At 45.9% G+C, this 26,411-nt stretch overlaps 1 protein-coding gene across 1 annotated transcript in view; it reads right to left on the bottom strand.

The window, feature by feature from the left end:
* The window catches only part of LOC138579844 (alpha-2-macroglobulin-like protein 1), a 530,696-nt gene that overhangs the window by 233,821 nt on the left and 270,464 nt on the right, over positions 1–26,411 (bottom strand). The window contains exon 22 of the mRNA XM_069650076.1: positions 787–841. Within this exon, the coding sequence (XP_069506177.1) occupies positions 787–841 (55 nt within the window). The remainder of the gene's footprint in view (positions 1–786; positions 842–26,411) is intronic.

Raw genomic sequence — 26,411 nt, 5'->3', positions numbered from 1 at the left:
ACATCTGAGAGGACAGTTTGTTTGAAATTGTGATTTGGAATCCCAATTTGCCATTGAATTAAATGTCCAGTTTTTGTTTACAGTTCCACAATCTATTTAAAAGTGCACTCATAAAGTTTGCAAACTTTATGTTTTTTACCAAGACCTTCATTTGTATCTGTGTGCTGAGAAGCTTAGATGCACACAAGTGTTTCTTTAAAGGTTGCTCCTTGCTTTCTCCTGCATCAAGGCCTGTACATGAAGATACGGATTACCCACCCCCTGGGCCCCATGTGCCTCCCCCCTCCTTCCCTCTCCTGTACACCATGATGCCGTATAACTTTGGGTAGTGCATGTCTTAGGGCTTCCATCAAAATGTATTTGAGATCTTCTATTGCTCCATGTCCGTTAACTAAAGTCCACTAAGTCCTTATTCGAGTCTTTGCATTTTTGTATGTACAGTTTTATTTTTCCATTATAGTATCAGGACTTCATGTCCAAGAGTACAAAGGGATAACAAGGACTGCTGTGAGCATAATCTGTGGTTTCCTTTGTTCAAAAGAATTATGCATAAAATGCATGCAGCAATAAAAGGGGCATTCTTTCTGGAATTGTTTTGAGGGAAACAATGGGTAAGCACTGATAAACACAGATTTTGAAAAAAAAATAGAAAAACTGCGAATGCACAACTCAGGGTCAACTTTCCTTACAAGCAATATTCCTTGAGGTGTGACAGGGGGTGCCCCTGAAAAGACCTAGCTGCTGCAGGGAGAGGAACTACACTCAATCTGTTAAATATGTTCTTACCATCAGAGGCACACAGCAATGAGTTGTGAGTCTTCTCTTCTTGTACACCCTCAGACTGTAACAGAAAGAAGAGATGGAAAGGGTCAGATCAAGAGAAATACAGGGAGTAGATAGGGAGAGAGAAATAGAGCGCAAGAGAGAGGAGAACGGGAGAAAGATAACGCATGAGACATTGAGGAAGTCCAGGTGAGGAAGAGAGATAACGATACAAAAAGAGAAGGTGTTATAGAGGTAGAATGTAGAAGAATTATAGAGACAGGTGAAGAGGGGAGGGAGAGAGGGCAAGCCAGAGAGGGGAGTGTTGTTATGTGGGAGGCCCCCATTGCTGACGTCCAATGTCGTGAGGCGATGTACAAGGCTGTTTAACTGAAGAAGCCTGCCTGTTGGGGGAGGCAGTTACACAGCATATTCCCTGTGCCTGTGGAAGATTGAACGCGCTCTGCACCCTTAGAGCTGCACCACACGAGCAGGCATGAATGTTGTCAGGTTTGGATCACGGGCTTATTAACTGGCGATGAAGGTGGGTAATAGCCACATGACGTCCTACTTTTTTATGACCTAACTTTCACTGTTTGTGCCTTACCCAGGCTTGGATTTCACCAATGAAATCTGCAACACCTGTGGCTCTTCCTACCGTCTCCACTGCTTTCAGCCATACTCCTCGCCCCGTTGGTCAGGGAGGAGAGGTTGGTAGTCTCTATCGCTCCTCTTTCATTCTCTGTTCTTCTCCTTCTGATCTGCCTGTATTTTCCTTTCAGAGGTCCATTTGCTGTGGCCTGTCTTCTTTTGTATCACCCCCACCCCCACCACTAGTCCTGTTGCTTCCTTTTGCAAGGATCTCGACACTCTTCTTTCTGTCCTCCTACCTCTTGATTTCCCCGACGTAAGCCTTGGCGATTTTAATCTCCACCTGTCCTCATACATGCTACTGTTCCTCTTAGTTCTATATTTGATTCCTACCAATTGTCGTCCCCTCTAGCATCTCTGGCACTTCTCTTGACTTAATTTTCTCAACTCCCCTCTCTACCACTTCTGTGACTGCTCTCCCCATTTATTCTTCTGACCACTGTCTTTCTCCATCATTCCCTCTCTTCCCTCGCCTGTATCCCGACTTCTAAATCTTTCTCTTGGTGCGATCTCTGGGCCTTTCATTCCTCTTTATTCATTTCCAAGTGCTCATCTTCCTTGCCCTCCTCTTTGGACTTTGGTTCTCTTTCCAGTGGCGCTTCTACCTCCTTCCTTTTCTCTACTCATTCTATCTCGCTTAACTCTCTATAGGTCATTACGTGATTCTGTCCTACTAGGAAGCCTCCTCTACCTTGGCTTACCCACTCCATATCGTCACTCGCAGTGCGGTTCTCTTCGACGTGCCGAACGACTGTGATTCTGCCATTCTTTCCTCTCTCCACTTGGCTTTGACACTGCTCTTCTACTTGACTCTTCTCCATCCCTACTCTTCGCATCCATGGTGTCATTGTCAATCTTTATCTCGTATTCTATATCTTCCACCCCCTGACCCTGCTCTTTCATCCTCCCTTTCAGCCCAAGATCTGTTTGGGTGTGAGAAAAAATAACAATATCTGCACAATCTTGTTTTTCACCTCTTTTGCCGGTGGCGTCAATGTCCTCCTTTACACCTCTTCCTGACTCTCACATCCCTGTTCTGCTGGCTAAAGCTCACCCCACTTCAGCCCCTCTTCACCCGCTACACTTATTCTTAAAGTCCATCCTTTTCTTTCTCCTTATCTTTCTGGCCTCTTTAATTCTTCTCTCATGAACACAGTCTTCCCTTCTCTCTTCAAACATGCGATATTTATACTTCCTATTCTTAAAAATCCCTCCCTCATTCCTTCTCGTCCTTCGAGTTTCTGTGCTATTTTACTTCTTCCCTATCTTTCTAATTTCCTTGAACATGCGGTTTATTCTCAAATTTCTCCTTTCATTTCTTAAAATTCTTTACCTCCTCACTTCATCTGGTTTTCGTCTCTATCACTATACTGAGACCACTTTCTGTTTCTAACTCTCTTCCTTCTGCACCCTATACGAAACACTCTTCTCTTCTTAGTCTCCTTGACCTATCCGTGGCTTTCGACACTGTAAATTACTCTATACTATTGTCCTCCTTGTCTTCTCTGGGCTTTTCTGATCAGGTTCTCTCCTGCCTCAAGTGATATGTCCCCTTCATTTCCTCTCTGACACAGAGTCCCCCAAATCTCTGTACTTGGTCCTCATCTCGACTCACTCTATACCCAACCTCTTACTGCTGTTATATCTTCATTTGGACTCCATCACCATTTCTGGGCTGATGACTCAGAACTCTATCCTTCTCTTCTTTGTCTCCCGAGATCCACACCATTATCTCCTCCTGCCTACCGGCCATCATAGCCTGGATAGCTGAACACTATCTGTTACTTAATTCCTTAAAACTGAGGTTCTATTCTTTCCTGCTTCTACTATTGCCCACTATCCCTCCAGCTTCCATTGCCATTCCTCCTACGCTCTTGCCGATTTCTTCTTCTGATCGTAACCTTGGTGTTCAGTTTGACTCTTCTCTTTCCTCCTCTTCTCGTATTTCTTCTCTTTCCCGATCTTCTTGGGTCTATCTCTTTAATTTTCCCAAAGCTCGCCCTTTTCTCACCTTTATTGCCACTAAACTCTTGATCTCTTCTCTGAAATTCTCTAGACCATTTACTGATCTTCCTTGATCTTTGGTCCCACTTATCTCCACTCTATTCTATTTACAAGTCTTCCATTCATCTTCTGTTTTCTCTGCCCACCCACAAGTCTATTTCCCTTGCTCTTTCGCCTCTTTTTTGGCTTCCGTTTCACACTCGACTCAAGTTCAATTTCTTTTGCCTAGTTTTGAAATCATTGAATAATCTTTCTCCTTCCCATCTCTCTTCAATGCTTTCCTTTTATTCTCCCGCTTGCTCCCTCCGCTCTCAGTCTCCTGTTCTCCTTGCTGTCCCTCGTCTGCCCCTTTGCCCAGTCCTGCTTTTGGTCTTTTACTCAATTATCTCCTCTCCACTGGAATGCGCTTCTACTGCCTCTGCGCTCTCTATCTTCTTCTTCTCTGTTCAGATCCTGTCTCAAGGATCACCTTCTTTCTTTATGCTGATTTCATTGGTCTTTTCATTTTGCTTTTGATGTACCATCTTCTGATTTTACAGCGCTTTCGCGTGAAGCACGATAACTAAATCCAAATAAATAACAAATTCACCTACCTTGCTATGTGCATTTGCTGCTCTTGTGCATGCAACTGCGGTGCCCATATGTGGTTCCCTTGGTAACGGCGGCTGCCCTTACATACCTAACCTTCGAGATAGGTGCTGCAAGAGGGGGTTCAAGGGCCCTGCAGAGGATGCTTATGCAGCCCTCTCAACACTTCTAGGAGGCGGCTGCTTCATGCATACACCTAGTGTTTCTCTCTTGCTTCTGATAAGTGACCAAAGACCATCTGTCCTCCCATTGCACCTTCAATACAGTAGGTGACACCATTGTGAGCACACTGCCTTTGGACTTTAAGGTACATGTGCTCCCCAAAAGGGGGTGGTTATCACACATTACTGCAATTCCAACTGTTGGGGGAATAACATGCTTCTTCTAGGCCACCACAAATTTATAATGGGTACAGATCAGTACGATGGGGATATTGCTGCGGGGCCTCCATATTGGCCCATTGAGGGCCCAGTAGCATTTGAACTCCAGGGCAATTCAAGAGTGCTTGATGCCCAAATTTGATGTTACTGGAATGCCGGCACCCCAGGAAGCCAGTTGGAATTTTGAACAGAGAGAGTGGACGGCCATGAAATCCTTGCTGCTCTTCATTGCAGGCGGTGCAAGACACAAAGGAGTACATTTTCTAAACATGAGTAATTTGACGTCACTATGGGGTGCAAATAAAAAGGGCAAAAGGTGGCATGCTGGCATGGCTGCTGTCTTTGGCCCTTGACTTTTGAACTCCACAGCGCAAAGTGAGTAAATGCTGCCTCGCATTCTGGCATGACAAGGTGGACTGTCACAGACGCACGTGGAACACGTCCAGTGATTCCTTGGGCCATTACTTGGTTGATGCAGTTGAAATCTCTCACAATCATTGTGAAGGAGGGGGCTGAGAAAGTCCTTTAGGGTGTGGTGCGCAGCCTCGTTGGGGCTGTCACCCACAGGCAACGTTCTCCAGTGGCTGCTCCACTGCACTTTCTAAAACATTACATTTGGGCTATCAGCACATGCATGGAAGTCATTACGGACCTCCTCTCACCCAGTCAGAATGCACAGTGGACCACCACTGAGTCACGCGCGCAAGCATATGTTTTTTGGATTTCCATGGATCACGTATCTCCAGTGAGAAGATGTAGTTGCATGCTGACGAGTATGAGGGCATGCTGAGCTGAGCATTGTGGGCAAGAGTCAACAGGACAACTGCCCCTCATTCATAGACCAGACCTAGTGTCAAACACAGATCTGCTGCTTACGATGGAATTCTGACTGACTCTGCTGCCCCTCCACCCAGCTTATCGCAGTCTAACATGGCCTGCTCACCCTAACTCACTCCTGACTACCTCCACCCACATTCTTACATATTAATATAAGGGGAATGCCGCTAGCAACGTTTTTTACTGGCAGCATTTAAATGTAGGTCTTGTGACGGAATGCCTTCTATTCGTCTATTCTTCCTTGCTCCGCCCACCTGTCTGCACTGCCAATGAGAGTGAGGCACTTGAAGATGATGGGGAACGAGGAGTTCAGGGTTGTGGGTCGTTTTGCTCTCCTCTCTAACTGCACCATCGCTTCCCTTTCTTCTCCCGCTCCCAGTTCCTCAATAGTGGAGGGGAGCAGGGGAATAGTACTGCATACTTGTCTCCTGGCCCAAACACAACACCTCCTGTGCTTTAAGTGGGACATAACATTGGGGGCAGGTGGGTACTTTTACAAGAAGGTGTGGCCTGAATGCTGGGTGTGGCATAAAGGGAACAGTACCTGGCCTAAACAATACTTCTTGAAACCCTTCAAATACGTGCTTTGGGTCACTCATTATGGTCTCAAATGGCTTTGTTTGCATCCAGTCTGAACATTGTGAATTATTTTATCTGGGTTTGCATTGAACTCGCTTACTCACATTCAATATATAAAGAATTTCATCAGTGAGTAAATCTCCTTCATTATGAGAATAAATCATCCATGAGAAAGAGGAGTGGGATAAATAGCACCAATGTGGTTCACTGGCAATTTGCATACAAGTAAAGAGCCTTTTGAGAAGTGAATAATGACTGCAGAATTTTAGATTTGAAATATGTGATAGTGATTCTGAACATGTAATGCATACTGGGATTTCTGCCCATTGATTTGTCACAACACTCACACACCAGTAAAATGTCTGCAAACCGCAAGTCATACACACTCAATTGGAGAGTGTCAGCTCATGTATTTGAGGCTTGGGCTGTTCTGCTTCAGAAGGAGCTTGTAAAACAATCACTCATTCTCCCTTGCGTACCGTGAGTCTCTCGGAAACACACACAGGAGAAATCTCCTGTGCGAATTGTGAGTGTCAGAGAGTAACTCAGCAGTGCCGAAGCTCAGGAGCAGTGTTTAGAGACTGCTGGAGTACGGGACTGGTCAACTCTGGCCCACTAAAAGTGGCATTTGTAACAGCAAAGTGTTTTTTGTTGGATCCCTGGTGGTAATGATGCTGGATCAGACTATTGCCAATTGTTACAGTGGTGCCTGCATGTTTGGTCAAGTAATCAAATCTGGAAACAATTAGGTCTTCATGTTCTTGGTTTTTAATCAGCAGAAGCTTGCCAGGGTCTTGCAAGCAATTATTTTGACATTTGCATGAGAAAAAGCCAACACGTGTTTCAACCAGGGGTCTTTATCAAGGCTGTGCTAAGGTGTAAGTGCGAGAGTGCGTAGTGGTGATGGACAACCAACCCCAGTGAGAGCATTGTATGACAAGCAAAGGAGCTACTTACAATGGCACAAACATGGGCTAATCACTGATGAAGAGCACAATTATCTACAACCCAAATACCCAAGGATGCTGACAATATATTTTCTCCCCAAGGTGCATAAGACTTACAATACAATACCGGAAGGGAGACCTATCCTCAGCGCCATAGGTTGGGTCACAGAGCCACTGCGCAAAGTATATTAATAACATACTGGCTCCTGAGGTTCCCAAAATCCCAACTTACTTACGAGACACAATGCATACCCTACTCATTCTTAAAGAAATGACCTGGGAATCCCACTATCTGCTAGTGACTTTGGATGTCGAGGAATTATACACAGCAATTGATCACGCTCTAGCACTAAAATCAGTTTACTTCACGTATGCTAAGGCTTCAGCATTGTTTTATTCACATTTGGAACTAACAAAAGAATTTTTGGAATTCTCTTTGACAAACACCATATTCCCTTTCAATCGGACATATTACAAACAAATCAAAAGAATTGCCATGGGAGCCACATATGCACCCGCCATGGCAAATCTATTCATGAACCAATACGAACAGGTTCATTGCTTTCGCTAATCGTGACTTCAACCATCTGATCCACAAATGGTATCGTTATATTGACGACACGCTCATGATTTGGTCCGGAACACCTGACCAACTCTTTGCTTACAAAGAATATCTGAATGCCAATCAGTTCAGCATTGAACTCACTGGGACACACAGCAACCACACCATTCACTTTCTAGACATAAAATCACTGTGGACGACCAAATACTGAAAACAACAACCTACAGGAAACCCACAGAGGTCAACTCTGTGTTATTTGCAACCAGTGGCCACCACAGATCTGCAATTGATAACATGGTGAATTTATCAGAGCTCTGAGAATTTGAAGCACCTGTAAGGCATTCGATGCAGAATGCGAACTTCTAGGTAACAGATTCTAAGAAAGAGGTTACACCAAGGCAGAAATTGGATCAGCAGGGAGCCTAGCAAAACAAACGGCACATGAAACACTATTACCCCAAAGACCAGAGTAAGAACCCAGGACGATGCCATCAGATATGTATCATGATTTCACCAGGATAGCCACCAGGTTCAAAAAATCCTAGGCAAACACTGACACCTCCTTGGCATTGACAAAGACATTCAACAATGGATACCAGCCAAATCTCAAATGCAATATAGCAAGGCACCAACCCTGCAGACTATGCTGAGCACGTCTTACATGCCACCGGCTGGGTGATTCCAAGAGACAATTGGCTATTATCAACCAAAGCAGCAGGCTTTCATAAATGTGGCACGTGCTCCATGTGCACACATGCAAAGAATGCCAACTCGATCAACTTCATGGGCACTCACAATCACAAAGTCACTGATTTCAAATTTGTCATTTATGTCATTATTTGCACTTGTACTCTCATATACATTGGCAGCTCCATAAGAGAACTCCAAACTAGGATAAGAGAAACGATGGGTCTACTAAAATCACAGGATGCGAGATACCCCTTGGCACTGCACTGGAAGGAGAAACATCAAATGGAGAAGAAAGAGGATATTCGATTCATGGGGCTAGAACTCATCAAACGCGACGCTAGAGGCGGTGACAGAGAATTGAGACTACGACAATGAGAGGCCAAACTGATCTGCAAATATAGGAGTGCTAGCCTCGGCCTCAATACAGACCATGAGCTCAATGTTTTCCTCTAAACTATTACCTTGTCTGTTTGCATCTATTTATGATGAAGTGAATGTTAATAATCACTATGGTCCATCCGCCACGACCACACTGGAACAGCTAACTGGCACCTCAGCCCCAGGCCCCACCCACACAGACGTGGAGGTTTGCTCCCCACTTGCTAGACATTCTCCCAAGTCCAGGAATGTTAACGGCTTGTCAACCCCCACCCATCCACAAACACACTTTCCATCCATTCACTCGGCAGACATCGGCCACTGACTCATCTGTCAGCCCCATATGTGACACACTTTTCTGGTATTATATTACCTGAACCTTAAGGTAGATATTCCGCCAGAGCCATTAGGTAGATACGCTCTGGGCACCGTGAATTTTCGCCGTTGAAATAACGATCACTCCATCGACTAACATGGAGCACTGAAGGTTTCTCTTAATACAGCACCATTGGCGTGCACATTAATGATAGCCTTGTTACTCATCTGTGGTTTACACAACCATCCTTTCCAACCTGATTTCTAGCATCATGTGGTTACCTTCTGCATGCCCGGGTGTATCTACCAACCTTCTCCTCAACGCAGCACGAACGGCGTGCACACTAAAGATACAGTTCTTTCAAATCTGCTGGCTACAAAACCAGCTTTTCCAACCATCATTTATCACAACATGCGGTTACCTCCTGCATGCCTCATGTGTATTTACCATCCTAATTACTGATAATCACCGGCTAAGGCTAAGTTCACCACCGAGTTGCGCAACCCTCTGTCCGGCCAATCAGAGTACGCCTCTGAAAAGGCCCCTCCTCCAATCCATGACACACCCCTATACTTACCTCACCCAAAATGTCAACGTGAGCGGCTAGTGTACGCACAGGCCTCGCCGGGACCAACAGGTAAGCCAGGCCTTTTGCAGTCAGCCTAATGCACGGACCTCTCCCCACAGGGACATGAGACTGTAGAATCGCTCAGACATTAGTTTAAGTATAGAACGCGCTCTCAAACTATAAGGGAGCTCTGTTTCTAATCCGCGAGCAGCCGTCCCCACATTCGGTGGCCCCTGAGCACCGCCTCCTTCACGTGCTTACTATGCCAGCCATCTAGCATCAGCACCTATACACAACCTCGGTCAGCGAGCCCACTTCCTATCACCCACTTGCTTATACATTGGACACACTTACTATTGGACATTCCAACTAGAGTCACTCACGGGCCCCACCCACTAGCAGCCGCTACAAAACCCTAGTGTCTTAAGAGCACTTGCTCACAGGTCCATTCTGAACTAGCCAGCAAGCTACCAGCGTCCATGGACGCGCTCTATGGCTAGCGCTCCCAAACCCACAGTATTGCACTTTGGAGGATTACTTGGACTTGCACCATCCTTCATTGATCACTCGGTCCAACCTCTCACTACTGATCTTCCTTGGAACATGACTAATTACGCTACCTATTCCAGCGCATTTTCTCCCGTGTGCTGTGCACATCACACCAGAGCCCCTGCTCCTTCAGAATTGTCCATCAACCACCTAGAGGGGCACTCACTTTATTAGAACTCAGCTCAAGTGCCTCTGGCACACAATAGGACCCCTAGCACTGGACCGGACACTGCGGTGCATGCCCCATTCGGAGATGAATATCACACGCTATACTTAAACGCCCGGGATATCACCTTCCTCACCAATACTAGTGGTGCACTTAGCGCTGTGTCCATCACCCCCTGCCAGGTGATACCGCAACAAGCTTCTCAACTACTCTGGCAATCACACAGCTTGGCCCGCCCACCACTCTCATGGCCAGCCCCAAGCCGCCGACTTACCAGCACACACACCAGCGCTCCCCCACCTTGCATGCCAGCGGCAGCCCTTGCTCATACCAGCTACCCACTAGTGGGGTCTGCCTGCAGCCACCCACAATCCATTGGCCTACTGGCACACATTGGTCCATTAATGTCTGAAAAACACCTGCAATTCACAACACTGGTTGCTTACATCACGCATTACACCCACATAGTTTTCAGCTGTGCGCACATTTTGTGACCCTTTCCATTTTCCTTTTCCAGACGCTAACCAGCACCTTATCCAAGGACCCCACACAGCTTTATACTCATCCGGTAAGAACCGCCACTCCTACTACCTACACAGCATATCCAGGCGCTAGGCCCAACCCAGCTAACGCCATTTCCTTCTTTCTCCTGCCCTTGGTGCAACCTTCTTTGCTTGTCAATCATATCATCTCTGATACTAAATGTGTCTACATGGATTTGTGCATATACGTCACCCCACAATCACCACACACCACCCTTTTGTCAACTGTGTGTGTACTTATGAAAATTGAAATGTTGTAAGAGGATTCAATTCAGCACTACAGCCAAGTTAACGCCTAGTCTAGAATACTGAATGAAAACCCTTATTGATATATCTTTAGGTCCAGTTCATGCGTTCTGGATGACTACCCTTGTATAACACCCCTCTCTTGGAATCCCCCTGACCCCACTGAGCCAAGAAGTAATTCTGTTTTGCAAGTTTAAAAGGTTTATTTGATAAATTAAAATATATATCACACTTTTTAATAAATTAATAATTGAATATCACACTTAATCTGATATGGTAAATATTAACAACGGAGAATCTGGCACTAGCACACTTCTTTAATCACTAATGAGTTGACATGAAATGGATAAGGTAGCACACTGGTAAATAGGAACAAAAGTATAATGTGGTAGAGGATGCTTTATGTAGGCTCAGGTGGATGCAATATTCAATGAATGCAGTACAGAAAATACGCAATATGATTTCAACCAAACAATGTAATCACTTTTCTCTGGCTACTCCCCTCCCCCCCTTGATGCAAGGCAAGGAAATGGAAGGAAAACACACAGTTCTCAGAAATGCAATCAACTGTAATTCAGTTCAATCCAGCAAGCTTAAACAGAAGTTTGAAAACACAGGCAAATGCTTTGATAGGTGCTAGCAATGAATGAGAAATATGCTGGAAACGCTCTTAATTCCCTTTTAGAGGTTCAGGATGAGTGGTATCTAGTTAATATTAGTCCAGGCTCACACTAGCAATGATGCAGGGATAGTTAGCAGGTTAAACGAATTTCTGGCAAATGAAATCAGGCAGCAGCAGTTTTTTTACATGTGAAGAAATTGCAAATCGCGGCAAAATTCGCGGATGCGCCGAGCGCTATTACAAATGAACCGCAAGGACTATCTCTACCGTTTTGGGGTCCTAGGAAAGCCTGGGATCTCAGCTTCCAAATGAAAGTTATTGCAAGTCTCTAGCCCAAACGGTTGCGGAGATATGAGTAATTTAGTAAAGGTCGTTTTTGGTTTTGTAAATTTTAAACGCACACTTTTTCAAAATGACAAATTTTAATAGAAATGACAGGTGACAGATAGGAGGCAGTTCTACTTAGGTTAAATAGACTGAATTAGATGAATTTAAACTAAGAGATGTGTTCTGAGTTTTGCTAAGTACTCACAAGAGATTTTGAACAGGAAAGCGACTTGGTCACGATCTTCAGTCTGGTCAGGTCCTTCCGGATTCTGCTCACAGCGCCTGGTCTGGTCTCGGCTAGGCACAGCACTGCTTTCTCTCTGGTCTGGTCTCTGCTAGGCACAGCACTGCTTTCTCTCTGGTCTGGTCTCTGCTCTGGATAGATTGAAGTCTCTAGTTTGGCTTTCTGGAGTTTGATGGAGGTAAGTATGGATTTTTCCGGCAGGGCTTCCAGCGGCAGATGAAATTGAATTCCTCTATGTGTCCTGACTCTCTGCTTTTATCTGTTTCTTGAGAATGGGTGTGTGTGTTGCATCACTAGACTTGCCCCTCTCATTCGTCATTGGTCAGGCTTCCATTCCTCCGCTTGATTGGCAAACTGAACTGTGAGTCAGATTGATGTCATTTTATGATCTCTTGAAACAACCTCCCTTATCATCTGTGCACCCAAATATATATATGATCAAAATCCATACTTCAGAGTTACACAGTTGTTTGAAATTACATATACATGGTGTGGCTGAATTTAGCCATGTCTATGTCCAAATCTGCTCATTCTCGGAGCTTGCATTCAAAGAGTGTACATAATTGACTTTTTAACTGCTTTTTCAATTTCCGACATGGACCCAACTTTACATACATGTGTGCAGGGGGTAGGGACATTAACTGATGAAGTTTCAGATTTTTAACATGCACACATTTAGAGTAATATCCACTTTTCCGCTAAAACCCCCCTGAACATACCACCGGTTCCTACCACGTCTTAAACTGTGGGCAGAAAAATCACAAGAATTATGGTATCATTTATAAAATTTTCACATGTCCGCACTATGAATTATCCCCCTTTTTATAAAACCATATCCTTGCTGCAGGGGTGTGTCTTTTCAGGTCACATGGTACAGAAACCAGTCTTTCCAGTTTCTGCCAAGCCAGCTTGCTTCTCACAGGCAGTGCCCCTCCCAGCTTCTCCAGGAGGAAGCCACTTTTTACGACGTCTGTAATAAAAACCTTTGCCTGAGTGGAGAAGGCTTTGTTCACTCTCTGGCAGAGCACAGGAAATTCAATTATCAGATAGATGGCATATCCTTAGTGTGGGCAGCAAAAGGAAGGTTGGCCTGGGAACACAGTTGTGACTCAAGTTTCACTGCTGATGGGGGTAGTTGCCAGGCAGAATCAAGTTCCTTAAGCCAGACTTTCAGCTACTGTCATGTTATTTGTTGCTTTTTAAATTAACTTGCAATTTTACACATGCAGCTAGAATGCTGATTCTAAGTGCAAAACTATGACATTTCAACAGTTACAAAGGCATGTGACACCAAACATAGGTCACTCATTTAATTTAACATTTTCGATTTTGGTGGTTTTAAATCCAGTTGCAGTTAGGCTTAAGCTGCTGACTCCATAGCATTTTTGTTATAAGCATTGTTTTTGGGCTCTTCATTTCCCAGATTTTGTAGGCACACAAAACTCCATTCTGCCAAATGTCTGCTGGTGTTCAGTGAATATTTTGCGCATGTTGCAAGGTTTGAAATAGGCATTTTGCTTGCCTTCAGAAAAACACACAGTGGGTTTTAAAACGCCGGCTTTTGGATAGTGGTGAGTACTGGTACTGCACCCATTTTTGGGATTTTCTTGGATTAATGCATTCTAAACAGGAATGGTTCTTACATGGTAGTAAATCCTTGCTTAACATTGTTTTGATGGGGCTCCTTACAGTAAGATGGTTATGTGGAACCCCACAAAAAGGGTTGAATCTTTAAAGTGGTCCAATGAGTCACGATTTCAGCAACTTTTTGACATCAGTAAAAGTGGATTTTGTTAACAAAGACCTTTCTTTACCCTGGTGGGTGGCAAGTTAGGTAACCATTTTGGTGTGCGCACAACTGCGCAGCTTTCCTGGATTTCGGCGCACATGTGGGTTTTCCACCATCTTGAATTTCCTAAGCCCACAGCACCAAATGTTGTAGCAGGGTAGCTTAAACGTGGGTCAGGACACCCTACAAGCCCCCCCACGTGACTGCACTTTGAGTTTGGGTCGATGGGGAGTCGCGTGCCCAAGGGTTTTGACCCACGCACCGGTCTGTCCGCATAATCTTCTTCCTCTTCTGTAGATGGCACAGTTCAGCATCTTCTTCTCCATCCGGTCAGATCGATCAGTTCTCCTCGCCGGTCCTGATGGGAAGATTGGGCGGTACCCCGGGCCCGTTGTGTCTTTGCTCCCGGTCTCCGGATCGTCCTTCTTGGTCATCCTTCATGGTTTCATCTCTCCTAGGATGATAAAGGAAGAGCGGCAATATCTACTCATAGACGATTTTTTTTTTTCCACCACTGTTGAGATAGTGGGGCAGCATATGCATTTCATCGTAACGAAATATTACATTCTTATTTTGAAAAAAAAAAACAGCATCACTAGAGACAGTTTCATGTAAATCACAATATTTTAGAGACTAGATGTGGTAGGTTTTATGATTGGAACTGAATTAGTCTGATACAGTACCCGCTAGGATTCCAGAGGATTCCTCCAGTTGTTGCAGAGTGTGCCTGGGATGGCAACATTTCAACTGGTTTATGTGGACCCACTTGTCTTCCCCCTCTGCCGAACCACCTTTGGGGATGCGGATCTTGTAGGCCACAGGGGAGATCTTATCGACGATCTCAAAGGGTCCCTTCCATGTAGGCAAAAATTTGCGCTGCTTGGCCTGGTTCCTTTGGAAGTTGTATAGATAGACCCGGTCCCCCACCTGATATTCCTTCCTGGAAGTTTTCAGGTCATAGTGGGTCTTCATGCTATCAGCTGATCTTTCTAGATTCCGCTGAGCATAAGCAAAAGCATGTTGGAGGTGTTTCCTTAAATTCTCTACATACTCATGAGTAGTGGAGGCATTTATCAGTGTCTGCTCTTGGGTCCTGTAGAGCAAATGCTGCGGAAGCACCATTTTGCGCCCAGTCATCAACTCAAATGGTGACATTTTGGTTGCAGATGAAGGGGTAGATCTGATGGCCATTAGGACCAGAGGTAATCGGATATCCCAACTTGGCCCAGAATCTGCCACAAACTTCTTTAATATGCTCACAATTGTCCGGTTATATCTCTCTACTGCCCCAGAAGAAGCTGGTCTATAAGCAATATGCAGCTTTCTCTTGACCCCCAGTATCTCCCACATCTTTGTCATTACTTCACTGGTGAAGTGGCTTCCTCTGTCTGACTCAATCCTTTGAGGTAGACCAAAACGGGAAAAGATGTGGTTAATCATCAAGGCAGCGGCAGTTTCTGCCTTGCAATTTGGGGCTGGGAGACATTCCACCCACTTGGTAAACAAGCATGTCACAGTCAACATGTACTTATTCCCCCTAGCCGAGCGAATCACAGGGCCTACAAAGTCGATTTGTAAATCTGACCATGGCAGTGTCATTCCCCTCTTTTGTAAAGGCGCCCGGTGCGTAAGGGATGATGGCTGAAATTGTGCACACACAAGACACCCCTTCAAGTATTGGTCGAGGTCCTGCCCCATGTGTGGCCAGTATGCAACCTCTCTTAAAATTTCCAATGTTGTGTGAAACCCCCTATGACCGGCAGTGGCCGCATCATGGGCGTGACTTAACATCAGGCTTCGGAATGAGGTAGGAACCACCCACTGATCGTGGCCAGCTTTGGATTTCCTTACCAGCAAACCGTCTTGGATTCTGAACATTTTTGGACATTTCATCGACACTCTTAGGTCCTCTTTCCCAGTGTAATCGGTATCCGTCAGGGGAAAGTTCTCAGGGTCCTCAAGGTGCTGGTAAAATTTACCAATAATTGGATCCCCCTTCTGAGCGGTAATCAAATCAGCATCAGGGGTCTCCTTACTCCATTGTGCAATTGAAAGGTCGTTGTGAGCATTTGTCTGGGACCTAGTGATGGCAGTGACCTGGATTTCCCCCAACAGGGACTCAATCTCAATTAGATCCCCTTGGATGGCTCCGGTTTTGGCCAGCTGATCAGCTAAGTCATTTCCAGTTTTGTCTGGTCCCTCTACTTTGGAATGACCCTTGATCTTTTTCCAGTAGATGGTCATCCCATTCGATGTGACCAGATCATCAATGTTTTGGATCAACTTCCCATGTTTCAAGGGTTTGTTGTTAGCACATAACATGCCTCTGGTTTTCCAATTAACCAGGTGCTCCACGAACCCGTTCCGTACATAATCCGAATCTGTGATTATGACCAGTTCGTGGAGTTGATGCTGGACAGCAGTGAGGATGGCCTGATGCACAGCCATCAATTCTGCCACCTGACTACTTCGGGGACCAATTTTGTATCCAGCGGAGGGTTCTGGGGACTCATTCACCCAGGCATTCCCTACGCCAGCCACCAGTTCTTTCTCCCCGTCGTTGTCAACATGGTAAGAGCATCCATCCACATAGACAGTGGGCATTCCCTCACACTTGTCTTCTTCAAAGACTTTGTGTGGGGAATTAAGGTATGCCTCCATGTTGTCCTTTGTTTTTAGACTTTCGTCCTCGAGACAGTTTTCTCTGGCACAATCATGCAAGTCAGCCAGACCTTGCGCGAGTGGACTCTTCTTGTTTTGGCCATATCTGACCTCCACAGGAAAGCCTTGCATTGACAGAATCCAGGAAGTAATTCGGGAATTACTCACATTTCCGGCCCGGATTCTGTCACTTTGGAGATATTGCAGAGGCTGGTGTGGAGTCTCCACTATGATGTGTTCCCCCTGGATAAACGGGCGGTAATTCTTCAATGCCCACACCGTTGCCAGGAGTGCCTTCTCACAATCGTTGAATTTTTCCTCCACAGAGGATAAAGTTTTGCTCGCATAGGAGATTACTTTATTGACCTTGTCATGCTTTTGATATAATACTGCCGTCAAGCACGTATTAGAGAACCCTGTCTCCAGGAAGAACTCCTTGTTTCTGACCGGGTAAGCTAGGCAAGGCGCTTGTGAGAGGCTTCTTTTGAGTTGTTTTACTGCCTCCGCTTGTTCTGGACCCCATTCCCACTTGACCCCCCCCTTCAGGAGATGAATCAGGGGTCTGGTGATCTCTGCGTAGCCCTCAATGAACTTTCTGCTGTAATTAGTCAGTCCAAGGAGGCTCCTTAGTTCCCGCAGAGTTGTGGGGTCTTTCAGTTTCTGAAGTGCTTCCACTTTCTTTTCCTGGGGACAGAGACCCTGAGGAGTAATCTCATGCCCCAAGAAATTAACACGGGTTCTACACCACTGTGCTTTCTGAAAGGAAAGTTTTGCTCCGGCGGCCCTCAACTGTGTCAGAACATAACGGATCTCTGCTATGTGTTCCTCCACAGATGAACTTTTGATGAGGACATCATCTACATAAGCCAGGTTACCCCTCGTACCCAGGTCGGGCATGGCCTTATGTAGGAAAATATTGAACTCATTACCGGAGTTAAGGTATCCGAAGGGAGTCCGGGTCCATGTGTACTGCTGGCCCCCAAAGGTAAAAGCCAGCTTGTATTGGTCCTCCCTACTGACAGGCACGGTCCAGTATCCATTGGTCAGGTCTATTGCAGTGAATACCTGTGACCCCTGAATCTGGGCCAGCCCTTGGTCAATGTAGGGAAGAGGCCATCGGGAAGTGTGGACCCGTTTGTTGAGCTCCCTGAGGTCAGCGCAGAGTCTCCACTGGCCGTTTGGCTTCAATATTCCCAGCACCGGATTATTGAAGGTGCTGTGGACTGGACGGATTATTCCCCGGGACTCAAGGTTCTTAATTATTTCAGTAAGGGACTCCATTGATGCGAGAGGCAAGCGATATTGCTTCACAAACACTGGAGTCATGCCAGGGTCCATGGGGATTGTTGTGGTGTGGATGTCGGTGCGACCACAGTCATATGAGTCTACCGCAAAGAGATCTTGGAAATCCAAGAAAACTTGTTTCAACTTTTGCTTTTGTTCCAGAGTCACACAGGCATCAGCTAGGTTGACTCTCTCTTCCACCATCTGCCTGAAGCCTGGAAAGACTTCTGGTTTGGCTATCTCAGCGGCCTCCTCCAGCTGGGTGGAGAAGTCCCTGGTCAGAGTGCTGATTTGGACCGGAGGCTTCAGGTGGGAAAGGCAGCCCTCATGGACCTGGAAAATCACCTCATCCCTCCTGAAGTCACAGGTCACATCTTCCTTACCATAGGGGCAGGAAGTGTACACCAGGAAGTTCCCCCCATGCCGGGTAAAAATCCTGTCTGGTGTTGCGTTGTCATCACTGTCACTGTCAAAACAGTCCTTGGGGATGGGTCCTAACAGTTCATTTACAAGATCAATGGAGAAATGTCGGTCATCAACCGCCATTCCAATAATGGTGCCTGCGGCTAGAGTAATACTCTTTAAGTCGCTGTTATCCACCTCTATTAGAATGGTGTCATGTTCTATGTTGACTAATGGAGTTGGGTTTACCCCCAACCCTTGCTGTTGGAGAGAAGCATTTAGATGTATGTAAGCATCAGGGTTTTTCAACTCTTGTCCCCTTTTAACTTTCACTTCCAGGGAGGATTGTCGGGTCCTTTCTGGGATGGTGACTTCCTCTTTAATCTGAATTTCAACTGCATAAGGTAGCAATTGAGCTGACCTAAATGCTTTTTCTGGATCATCAAAGCCCATGGGATTATCCGCTAATCGGGACCAAGCTTTGAAGTTTATTAGGTCCAAACTAATGGCAAAGCGATTGAGAATGTCACTGCCTAAGTAAAAGGCGGCAGGGACGTCTCGCACGACCCAACAATTATGGACAATGCTCTTGTTGCCAATGGAGATTTTGAGCATACACCTGCTTGGCAGGAGATGTTTGGAGTCAGGTGCTTCCAGGTCCATTTCCCATTTGTCTATCAGTTTGAAGGTGGGAATGGCTGGATCTTTTGGGAGTTGGCGGAACATGGCTTCGCTGATGAAGCTCTTACCGTTGTTCACACACACTCGAGCGAGAACAGAGTCCTTCCCATCATTTAACTGAACAGGGATGAACAACTGCTCTCCAATTTGCTGAATATCAGCCAGGCTTTGAGCTGATTTCACATCTTTCTGGACTATAGGAGTGGGGGTTTCTGATTGTGGATTAGTATAGAATTTCAGAGTGTTTCCTTCCAGCGTGGAATACCACTTTAAACTGGAAGGAAGGTTGATTTTCAGAAATAGAGAGGACCCCCCATCACCAGTCTGTTGTCCTACTGCTATTACTGTCACGTCTGGAATTTGGCTATTCTGGAAGTGAAATTCTACTTGGTCAGATTTTTGTTCAACCATGTGGCAGGTGCCGTTTAAACTAACATGGTTGACACTCTGTTTTAATTTTATTGGTCGGCTAGTCTGGGTCCAGAGGACCTCGTTTACACAATCTATTAGGGGTGACAACCTTCTCAGGAGGTCATTCCCTAGTAAACAAGGGGTGCCCTCTGGGGTCACAACTATGACCGGGTGTTTCAACTTATGTCGCCCAATTTTAATGTCCAAGTCTGCGGTCCCCTCAACGGGAATTTCCTTCCCGTCAAAGTTCTGTAGTTGTCCCGGAAGAGAGGTGAGAGGAATTTGGTAATTCTCTCCCCTTCCTGCATTCAGTTCGTCAAAGGCCCTTCTGGACAGAAGGGTAGCTTGAGATCCAGTGTCCACCAGTGCTGAGATTGTACCCTGCCCCTGTACTTGTACCGGGGCATAATATCTTCCCTCCTTCTCCTCAAGGGGGCACAGGTAATGTACATTTTTGGACAACTGGTGGGCTAACTTTCTGGTTTTGGACATTGCTAGCGAAGAGATTTGGGCAGAATTCTGTGGAGAGTCTTGGGAATCTGAAAAAAACAGTTGGCAACTGGAGATCAGAGCCATTGTGGGTTCCCCTGGTTCCGGTTCTGGGCCGCCCCCCCCTTTTTGGAGGCAGTCCCCAGGATGGGTTTGAACCAGGGGATTTTCTTGCTGTTGGTTCTGGGATGAGATGGTGGGCGGCGGTAGCTCAGTCTCCACATCTCCCCAGTCTGGATTTACATCCCTAGGGACCCATTTTTCTTTGGGAGGAGTTCCCCCCTCTATGAAGGAGAAGATCCTTTTCCCAGGATCCTCTGAGGATCCCTCTCCCTCAAATTGGAAGATCTGTACCTCCTCCTCAAACTGAGTCTGTTTGGGTCTTTTGTTTCTCCTACCCCCCCTCTGCTCCTTAGGAGGCAGACTTTCAGGGGCAAGAGATTTTGTTTCCGGTTCCTGGGTTTCCAGGGGCTGTTTACAAGTGAGGAAGGAAGCTTCCTCCAAGGCTTTACACCCCCCTTCCCTTTGTGCCTCCTCCCTGGGAACCGGTGATTTATCGGGGTGCTGCCCCCGTCATTGTTCTGGAGCACCAGGTCCAGAGTTGGGTGCGTTCTGCGCCGGCATGCTGATCTGAGGGTTCTGCTGTGCCCTCAGTATATGACCCATATCCCGCGCCATGTTTTGAACCTGGCGCTCTAACTGGGAAACCCGCTCAGGCTGATACGGGGCCCTGTTTTCTCCCCTGGGCTGATCCCGGGAAGGGTAGCTGTCCCTCCTCTGGTAGTACCCCTGGTTGGGAAGATTTTGGTACCCCTCCACCCTTGGCCTCCCCTCCCCCGGATTCAGTGGTCTGGGCTCAGGGAATTGAGGAAAGAAGGATGGATGATTTTGGGGTTGGAAGTCGGGTGGATATCTGGGGAAAAAGTTCTGCCCAGGGTTTGGTAAATTTCTGCCCTCCTGTGGGAAGTTTGGAGGGAAGTTCCCTGGGTTAGGTGCTTGGCTGGATCCCCCCCCTTGGGCTGGAGGAGTCCACACATAACCCAGGATGGGTCTGTTACCTTTGTAGCGAGGACTTACATAGTCAGGAGAGCGAGGGACCCCATTTGTGGGGCTGCCTCCCTGGCTCCCTGTCTGCGACTGGCCCGAGGACCTTCTGGGCCTAGCATTATTAGGTGCAGGTAGGTTTTTAGACCCCCCCATCTCCAAATCCAAAACGGGGGTGACCTTTACCTCTGCCACCTTGGCAGCAGCAGGGGTGCTGTTGGCTTTGGGGTTTTTCTGGGCATTGCTTTTATTTTCTATGGGCTTCTGCACCTCATAGATGCGGGTAGCCTGTTCAATGACCCAGTCTAAAGATCTTTTCTCGTGAAAATCCCTCACGAGCTGGGTCATGATATATTTGGGCAAGGCATGGAAAAACGTGTTTATAAATTCACGGCTATCCGTGCGCACCCTTCTTGTGGTCTGTGCAAAAGCCCGCTTTAACTCCTGCACAAATTCTTGTGGGGCCTGATCCTCCCCACATTGCAAATTGTAGGCTGCCTTGCGAGCCTCTTGAGGATTTCTGTGAACAGAAAAATGTTTCAGGATGGCCGCCTTATAGGTGGACCATCTTAAATGATTTTGGTCCTCCAGCCCCGCAAAGAAACTGGAGTATTCCGGGGAGAAGGTCCACTTTACATATTGAATGCAGCTTTGGCTGTCCTTCAAATGGAAAGTCTCCATCATTTGTTCAAACAACTCTAAGTGCTCCCAAACAGAATACTTAGCGTTCTTATGGTAAGGCGTGATGACGCTCCTGATCGCCTTAATCTGCTTTAAGGGGTCCTTGAGCAAGGCCCTTTTTGCCTTATTGGCCTTTTTGGTTCGGGTAACCCTTGTCCATTCTTCGTCGGACTCAGAGGCACTGCTCCCAGAGGTTCCCGTCTGTTCTTCCAGGTTTTCCCGGATTCTGCGAGCCTGGGAATGGCTGGCAGAATGTGGGGACCTGGTCTCCTGTGTCCTGCGCAGTTCAGAGGAGTCTTCAGATTCCTCCTTGCTGTCAGGATTTGATGGGTACCCCCTCCACTGACCTAACTGGGCAGAGGTTTTCAGGATGCCCTTAATGGGCCTACTCTCCTGGGGTTCCCCACTGAACTGTATTGTACTTGGGTGCCCATACCCGGATGCCCACCCCTCCATTCCTGGATGGTACTGGCCTATGAGCCCCATGCTTCTGGCTGGATAGTAATCTGCCATCCCTGTGGCCCTGTGCTCATGTGCGCCAGGGGACATGGGGGTGGCAGAGTCCAGGGACTGAGAGGTATGAGGGCCTCTGGTACTAGGGCTCCTGAGGTTATGCTCCGGAGTTTCCATTTCCCAGCGAACCTCATCTCTATCCGCCCCTGCTCCCTGTTGCAATGCAAGAGCCTGCATTTGTGCCTTCAGTTCCTCAGTTAAGGCCTTACTCGACTCTATCAGTCTCTCCTGCATCGCTACCTGCTGTTGGAGCCTATCATTGTGTTGACAGAGGGCCTCATTTTCCCTCTGTGCTTCCTGGTTGGTCCTGGAGAACTGGGCCAGTCTTTGCTGCAGGAGGGTTACCTCCTGAGCTGTGTCCCTATTGGCCTGCTCCTTTCTTGCTAGAGCATCCTCCACCCTCCTGGTGTGCTCTAGCAAGTTCTGGTTTTCTTTTTGGAGGTCACCCAGTCCCTGGTGGGCCAGGTGATTTTCTTCCATTTTCCTTTTTAAATGGCAGACTTCCTGGCCTAAGGCGTCTCTTTCCTGACTAAGAGCCTGCATTTGTGCCGCCAGGTCGTCCCTTTGCCTTTGGAAGGCACCAGCTTTCTGGCGCTCCTGATCAAACTCTGCCTGGGTATCCAGGTCTTTCAGGATCAGTTTATTGCTCTCCTCTTTCTCTCTGTCTAGTTGGATTTGCAGGGTGGCTACCTGCTCTGTGCATGCCCTGTTGAAATTGATCTGTTGCTCCAGCTTTTTCTGGCTCTGCAGTAAGGAGTCCAAACTGTCTTGGTGCTCCTTCTGCAGGGCCAGAAATCTAGTATCCTTTTCTGACTTTTCCTTTTGCAGCACATCCATATCCTCCTTTATTTTAGTAATGTACAGTCTGCTGTCATTTTCTGACTCCTGGCTCCTCTGCAGCCTCTGCTCAGAAGAGTCCAGATCAGATTGGACCTTCTGTAATGCCATCTGTTGCCTATTTGCCAGATTTTGGCTTTCAGCACATCTATCCTGCATGTCTCCCATATATAGGTACAGGTATGCTGCTATCCTGGCGATCTTATTGTGTTCCTCTTTGGCTTTAGGAGCCATATATAGTTCACTCAGGGCCACATGTAAGGGACCCTGATCTCTATATATATCTGACCCTGTTTCAGTGACCTGTTGTGTGATGGCCTGCAACCACACATCCTGGCCCTGTTCGGTCCATTCACCTCTCACAAATAGCTTATGCAAGAGGTGCTCTCTGGCTATTTTCATGTCTACTAAGGTCGTCATTCTAGAGATTGGTCTCTGTCCTGACTTACAGAAGTTAGTATTTTATTTTTGCAGAACAGAACTTTTCTTGGAGTGTCCCTTTTGAGGAATGCTTCACAGCGTAATGCAGCGTGGTGATCCGACCGGGTGTATGTATCCCGTCAGTTAGCACACTGTATTAAGCTGCACAACTGGTAAATCTAACCCAACGTCTCGGCTCGAGCCCCCACTTTGTAAGAGGATTCAATTCAGCACTACAGCCAAGTTAACGCCTAGTCTAGAATACTGAATGAAAACCCTTATTGATATATCTTTAGGTCCAGTTCATGCGTTCTGGATGACTACCCTTGTATAACACCCCTCTCTTGGAATCCCCCTGACCCCACTGAGCCAAGAAGTAATTCTGTTTTGCAAGTTTAAAAGGTTTATTTGATAAATTAAAATATATATCACACTTTTTAATAAATTAATAATTGAATATCACACTTAATCTGATATGGTAAATATTAACAACGGAGAATCTGGCACTAGCACACTTCTTTAATCACTAATGAGTTGACATGAAATGGATAAGGTAGCACACTGGTAAATAGGAACAAAAGTATAATGTGGTAGAGGATGCTTTATGTAGGCTCAGGTGGATGCAATATTCAATGAATGCAGTACAGAAAATACGCAATATGATTTCAACCAAACAATGTAATCACTTTTCTCTGGCTACTCCCCTCCCCCCCTTGATGCAAGGCAAGGAAATGGAAGGAAAACACACAGTTCTCAGAAATGCAATCAACTGTAATTCAGTTCAATCCAGCAAGCTTAAACAGAAGTTTGAAAACACAGGCAAATGCTTTGATAGGTGCTAGCAATGAATGAGAAATATGCTGGAAACGCTCTTAATTCCCTTTTAGAGGTTCAGGATGAGTGGTATCTAGTTAATATTAGTCCAGGCTCACACTAGCAATGATGCAGGGATAGTTAGCAGGTTAAACGAATTTCTGGCAAATGAAATCAGGCAGCAGCAGTTTTTTTACATGTGAAGAAATTGCAAATCGCGGCAAAATTCGCGGATGCGCCGAGCGCTATTACAAAGGAACCGCAAGGACTATCTCTACCGTTTTGGGGTCCTAGGAAAGCCTGGGATCTCAGCTTCCAAATGAAAGTTATTGCAAGTCTCTAGCCCAAACGGTTGCGGAGATATGAGTAATTTAGTAAAGGTCGTTTTTGGTTTTGTAAATTTTAAACGCACACTTTTTCAAAATGACAAATTTTACTAGAAATGACAGGTGACAGATAGGAGGCAGTTCTACTTAGGTTAAATAGACTGAATTAGATGAATTTAAACTAAGAGATGTGTTCTGAGTTTTGCTAAGTACTCACAAGAGATTTTGAACAGGAAAGCGACTTGGTCACGATCTTCAGTCTGGTCAGGTCCTTCCGGATTCTGCTCACAGCGCCTGGTCTGGTCTCGGCTAGGCACAGCACTGCTTTCTCTCTGGTCTGGTCTCTGCTAGGCACAGCACTGCTTTCTCTCTGGTCTGGTCTCTGCTCTGGATAGATTGAAGTCTCTAGTTTGGCTTTCTGGAGTTTGATGGAGGTAAGTATGGATTTTTCCGGCAGGGCTTCCAGCGGCAGATGAAATTGAATTCCTCTATGTGTCCTGACTCTCTGCTTTTATCTGTTTCTTGAGAATGGGTGTGTGTGTTGCATCACTAGACTTGCCCCTCTCATTCGTCATTGGTCAGGCTTCCATTCCTCCGCTTGATTGGCAAACTGAACTGTGAGTCAGATTGATGTCATTTTATGATCTCTTGAAACAACCTCCCTTATCATCTGTGCACCCAAATATATATATGATCAAAATCCATACTTCAGAGTTACACAGTTGTTTGAAATTACATATACATGGTGTGGCTGAATTTAGCCATGTCTATGTCCAAATCTGCTCATTCTCGGAGCTTGCATTCAAAGAGTGTACATAATTGACTTTTTAACTGCTTTTTCAATTTCCGACATGGACCCAACTTTACATACATGTGTGCAGGGAGTAGGGACATTAACTGATGAAGTTTCAGATTTTTAACATGCACACATTTAGAGTAATATCCACTTTTCCGCTAAAACCCCCCTGAACATACCACCGGTTCCTACCACGTCTTAAACTGTGGGCAGAAAAATCACAAGAATTATGGTATCATTTATAAAATTTTCACATGTCCGCACTATGAATTATCCCCCTTTTTATAAAACCATATCCTTGCTGCAGGGGTGTGTCTTTTCAGGTCACATGGTACAGAAACCAGTCTTTCCAGTTTCTACCAAGCCAGCTTGCTTCTCACAGGCAGTGCCCCTCCCAGCTTCTCCAGGAGGAAGCCACTTTTTACGACGTCTGTAATAAAAACCTTTGCCTGAGTGGAGAGGGCTTTGTTCACTCTCTGGCAGAGCACAGGAAATTCAATTATCAGATAGATGGCATATCCTTAGTGTGGGCAGCAAAAGGAAGGTTGGCCTGGGAACACAGTTGTGACTCAAGTTTCACTGCTGATGGGGGTAGTTGCCAGGCAGAATCAAGTTCCTTAAGCCAGACTTTCAGCTACTGTCATGTTATTTGTTGCTTTTTAAATTAACTTGCAATTTTACACATGCAGCTAGAATGCTGATTCTAAGTGCAAAACTATGACATTTCAACAGTTACAAATGCATGTGACACCAAACATAGGTCACTCATTTAATTTAACATTTTCGATTTTGGTGGTTTTAAATCCAGTTGCAGTTAGGCTTAAGCTGCTGACTCCATAGCATTTTTGTTATAAGCATTGTTTTTGGGCTCTTCATTTCCCAGATTTTGTAGGCACACAAAACTCCATTCTGCCAAATGTCTGCTGGTGTTCAGTGAATATTTTGCACATGTTGCAAGGTTTGAAATAGGCATTTTGCTTGCCTTCAGAAAAACACACAGTGGGTTTTAAAACGCCGGCTTTTGGATAGTGGTGAGTACTGGTACTGCACCCATTTTTGGGATTTTCTTGGATTAATGCATTCTAAACAGGAATGGTTCTTACATGGTAGTAAATCCTTGCTTAACATTGTTTTGATGGGGCTCCTTACAGTAAGATGGTTATGTGGAACCCCACAAAAAGGGTTGAATCTTTAAAGTGGTCCAATGAGTCACGATTTCAGCAACTTTTTGACATCAGTAAAAGTGGATTTTGTTAACAAAGACCTTTCTTTACCCTGGTGGGTGGCAAGTTAGGTAACCATTTTG

The sequence above is a fragment of the Ambystoma mexicanum genome, chromosome 3p, assembly GCF_040938575.1.
Source record: "Ambystoma mexicanum isolate Mex_15411 chromosome 3p, UKY_AmexF1_1, whole genome shotgun sequence".
NCBI classification, from domain to species: domain Eukaryota; kingdom Metazoa; phylum Chordata; class Amphibia; order Caudata; family Ambystomatidae; genus Ambystoma; species Ambystoma mexicanum.
Note: the sequence above shows the minus strand (reverse complement) of the source record. Positions and strands in the feature narration are given on the sequence as shown.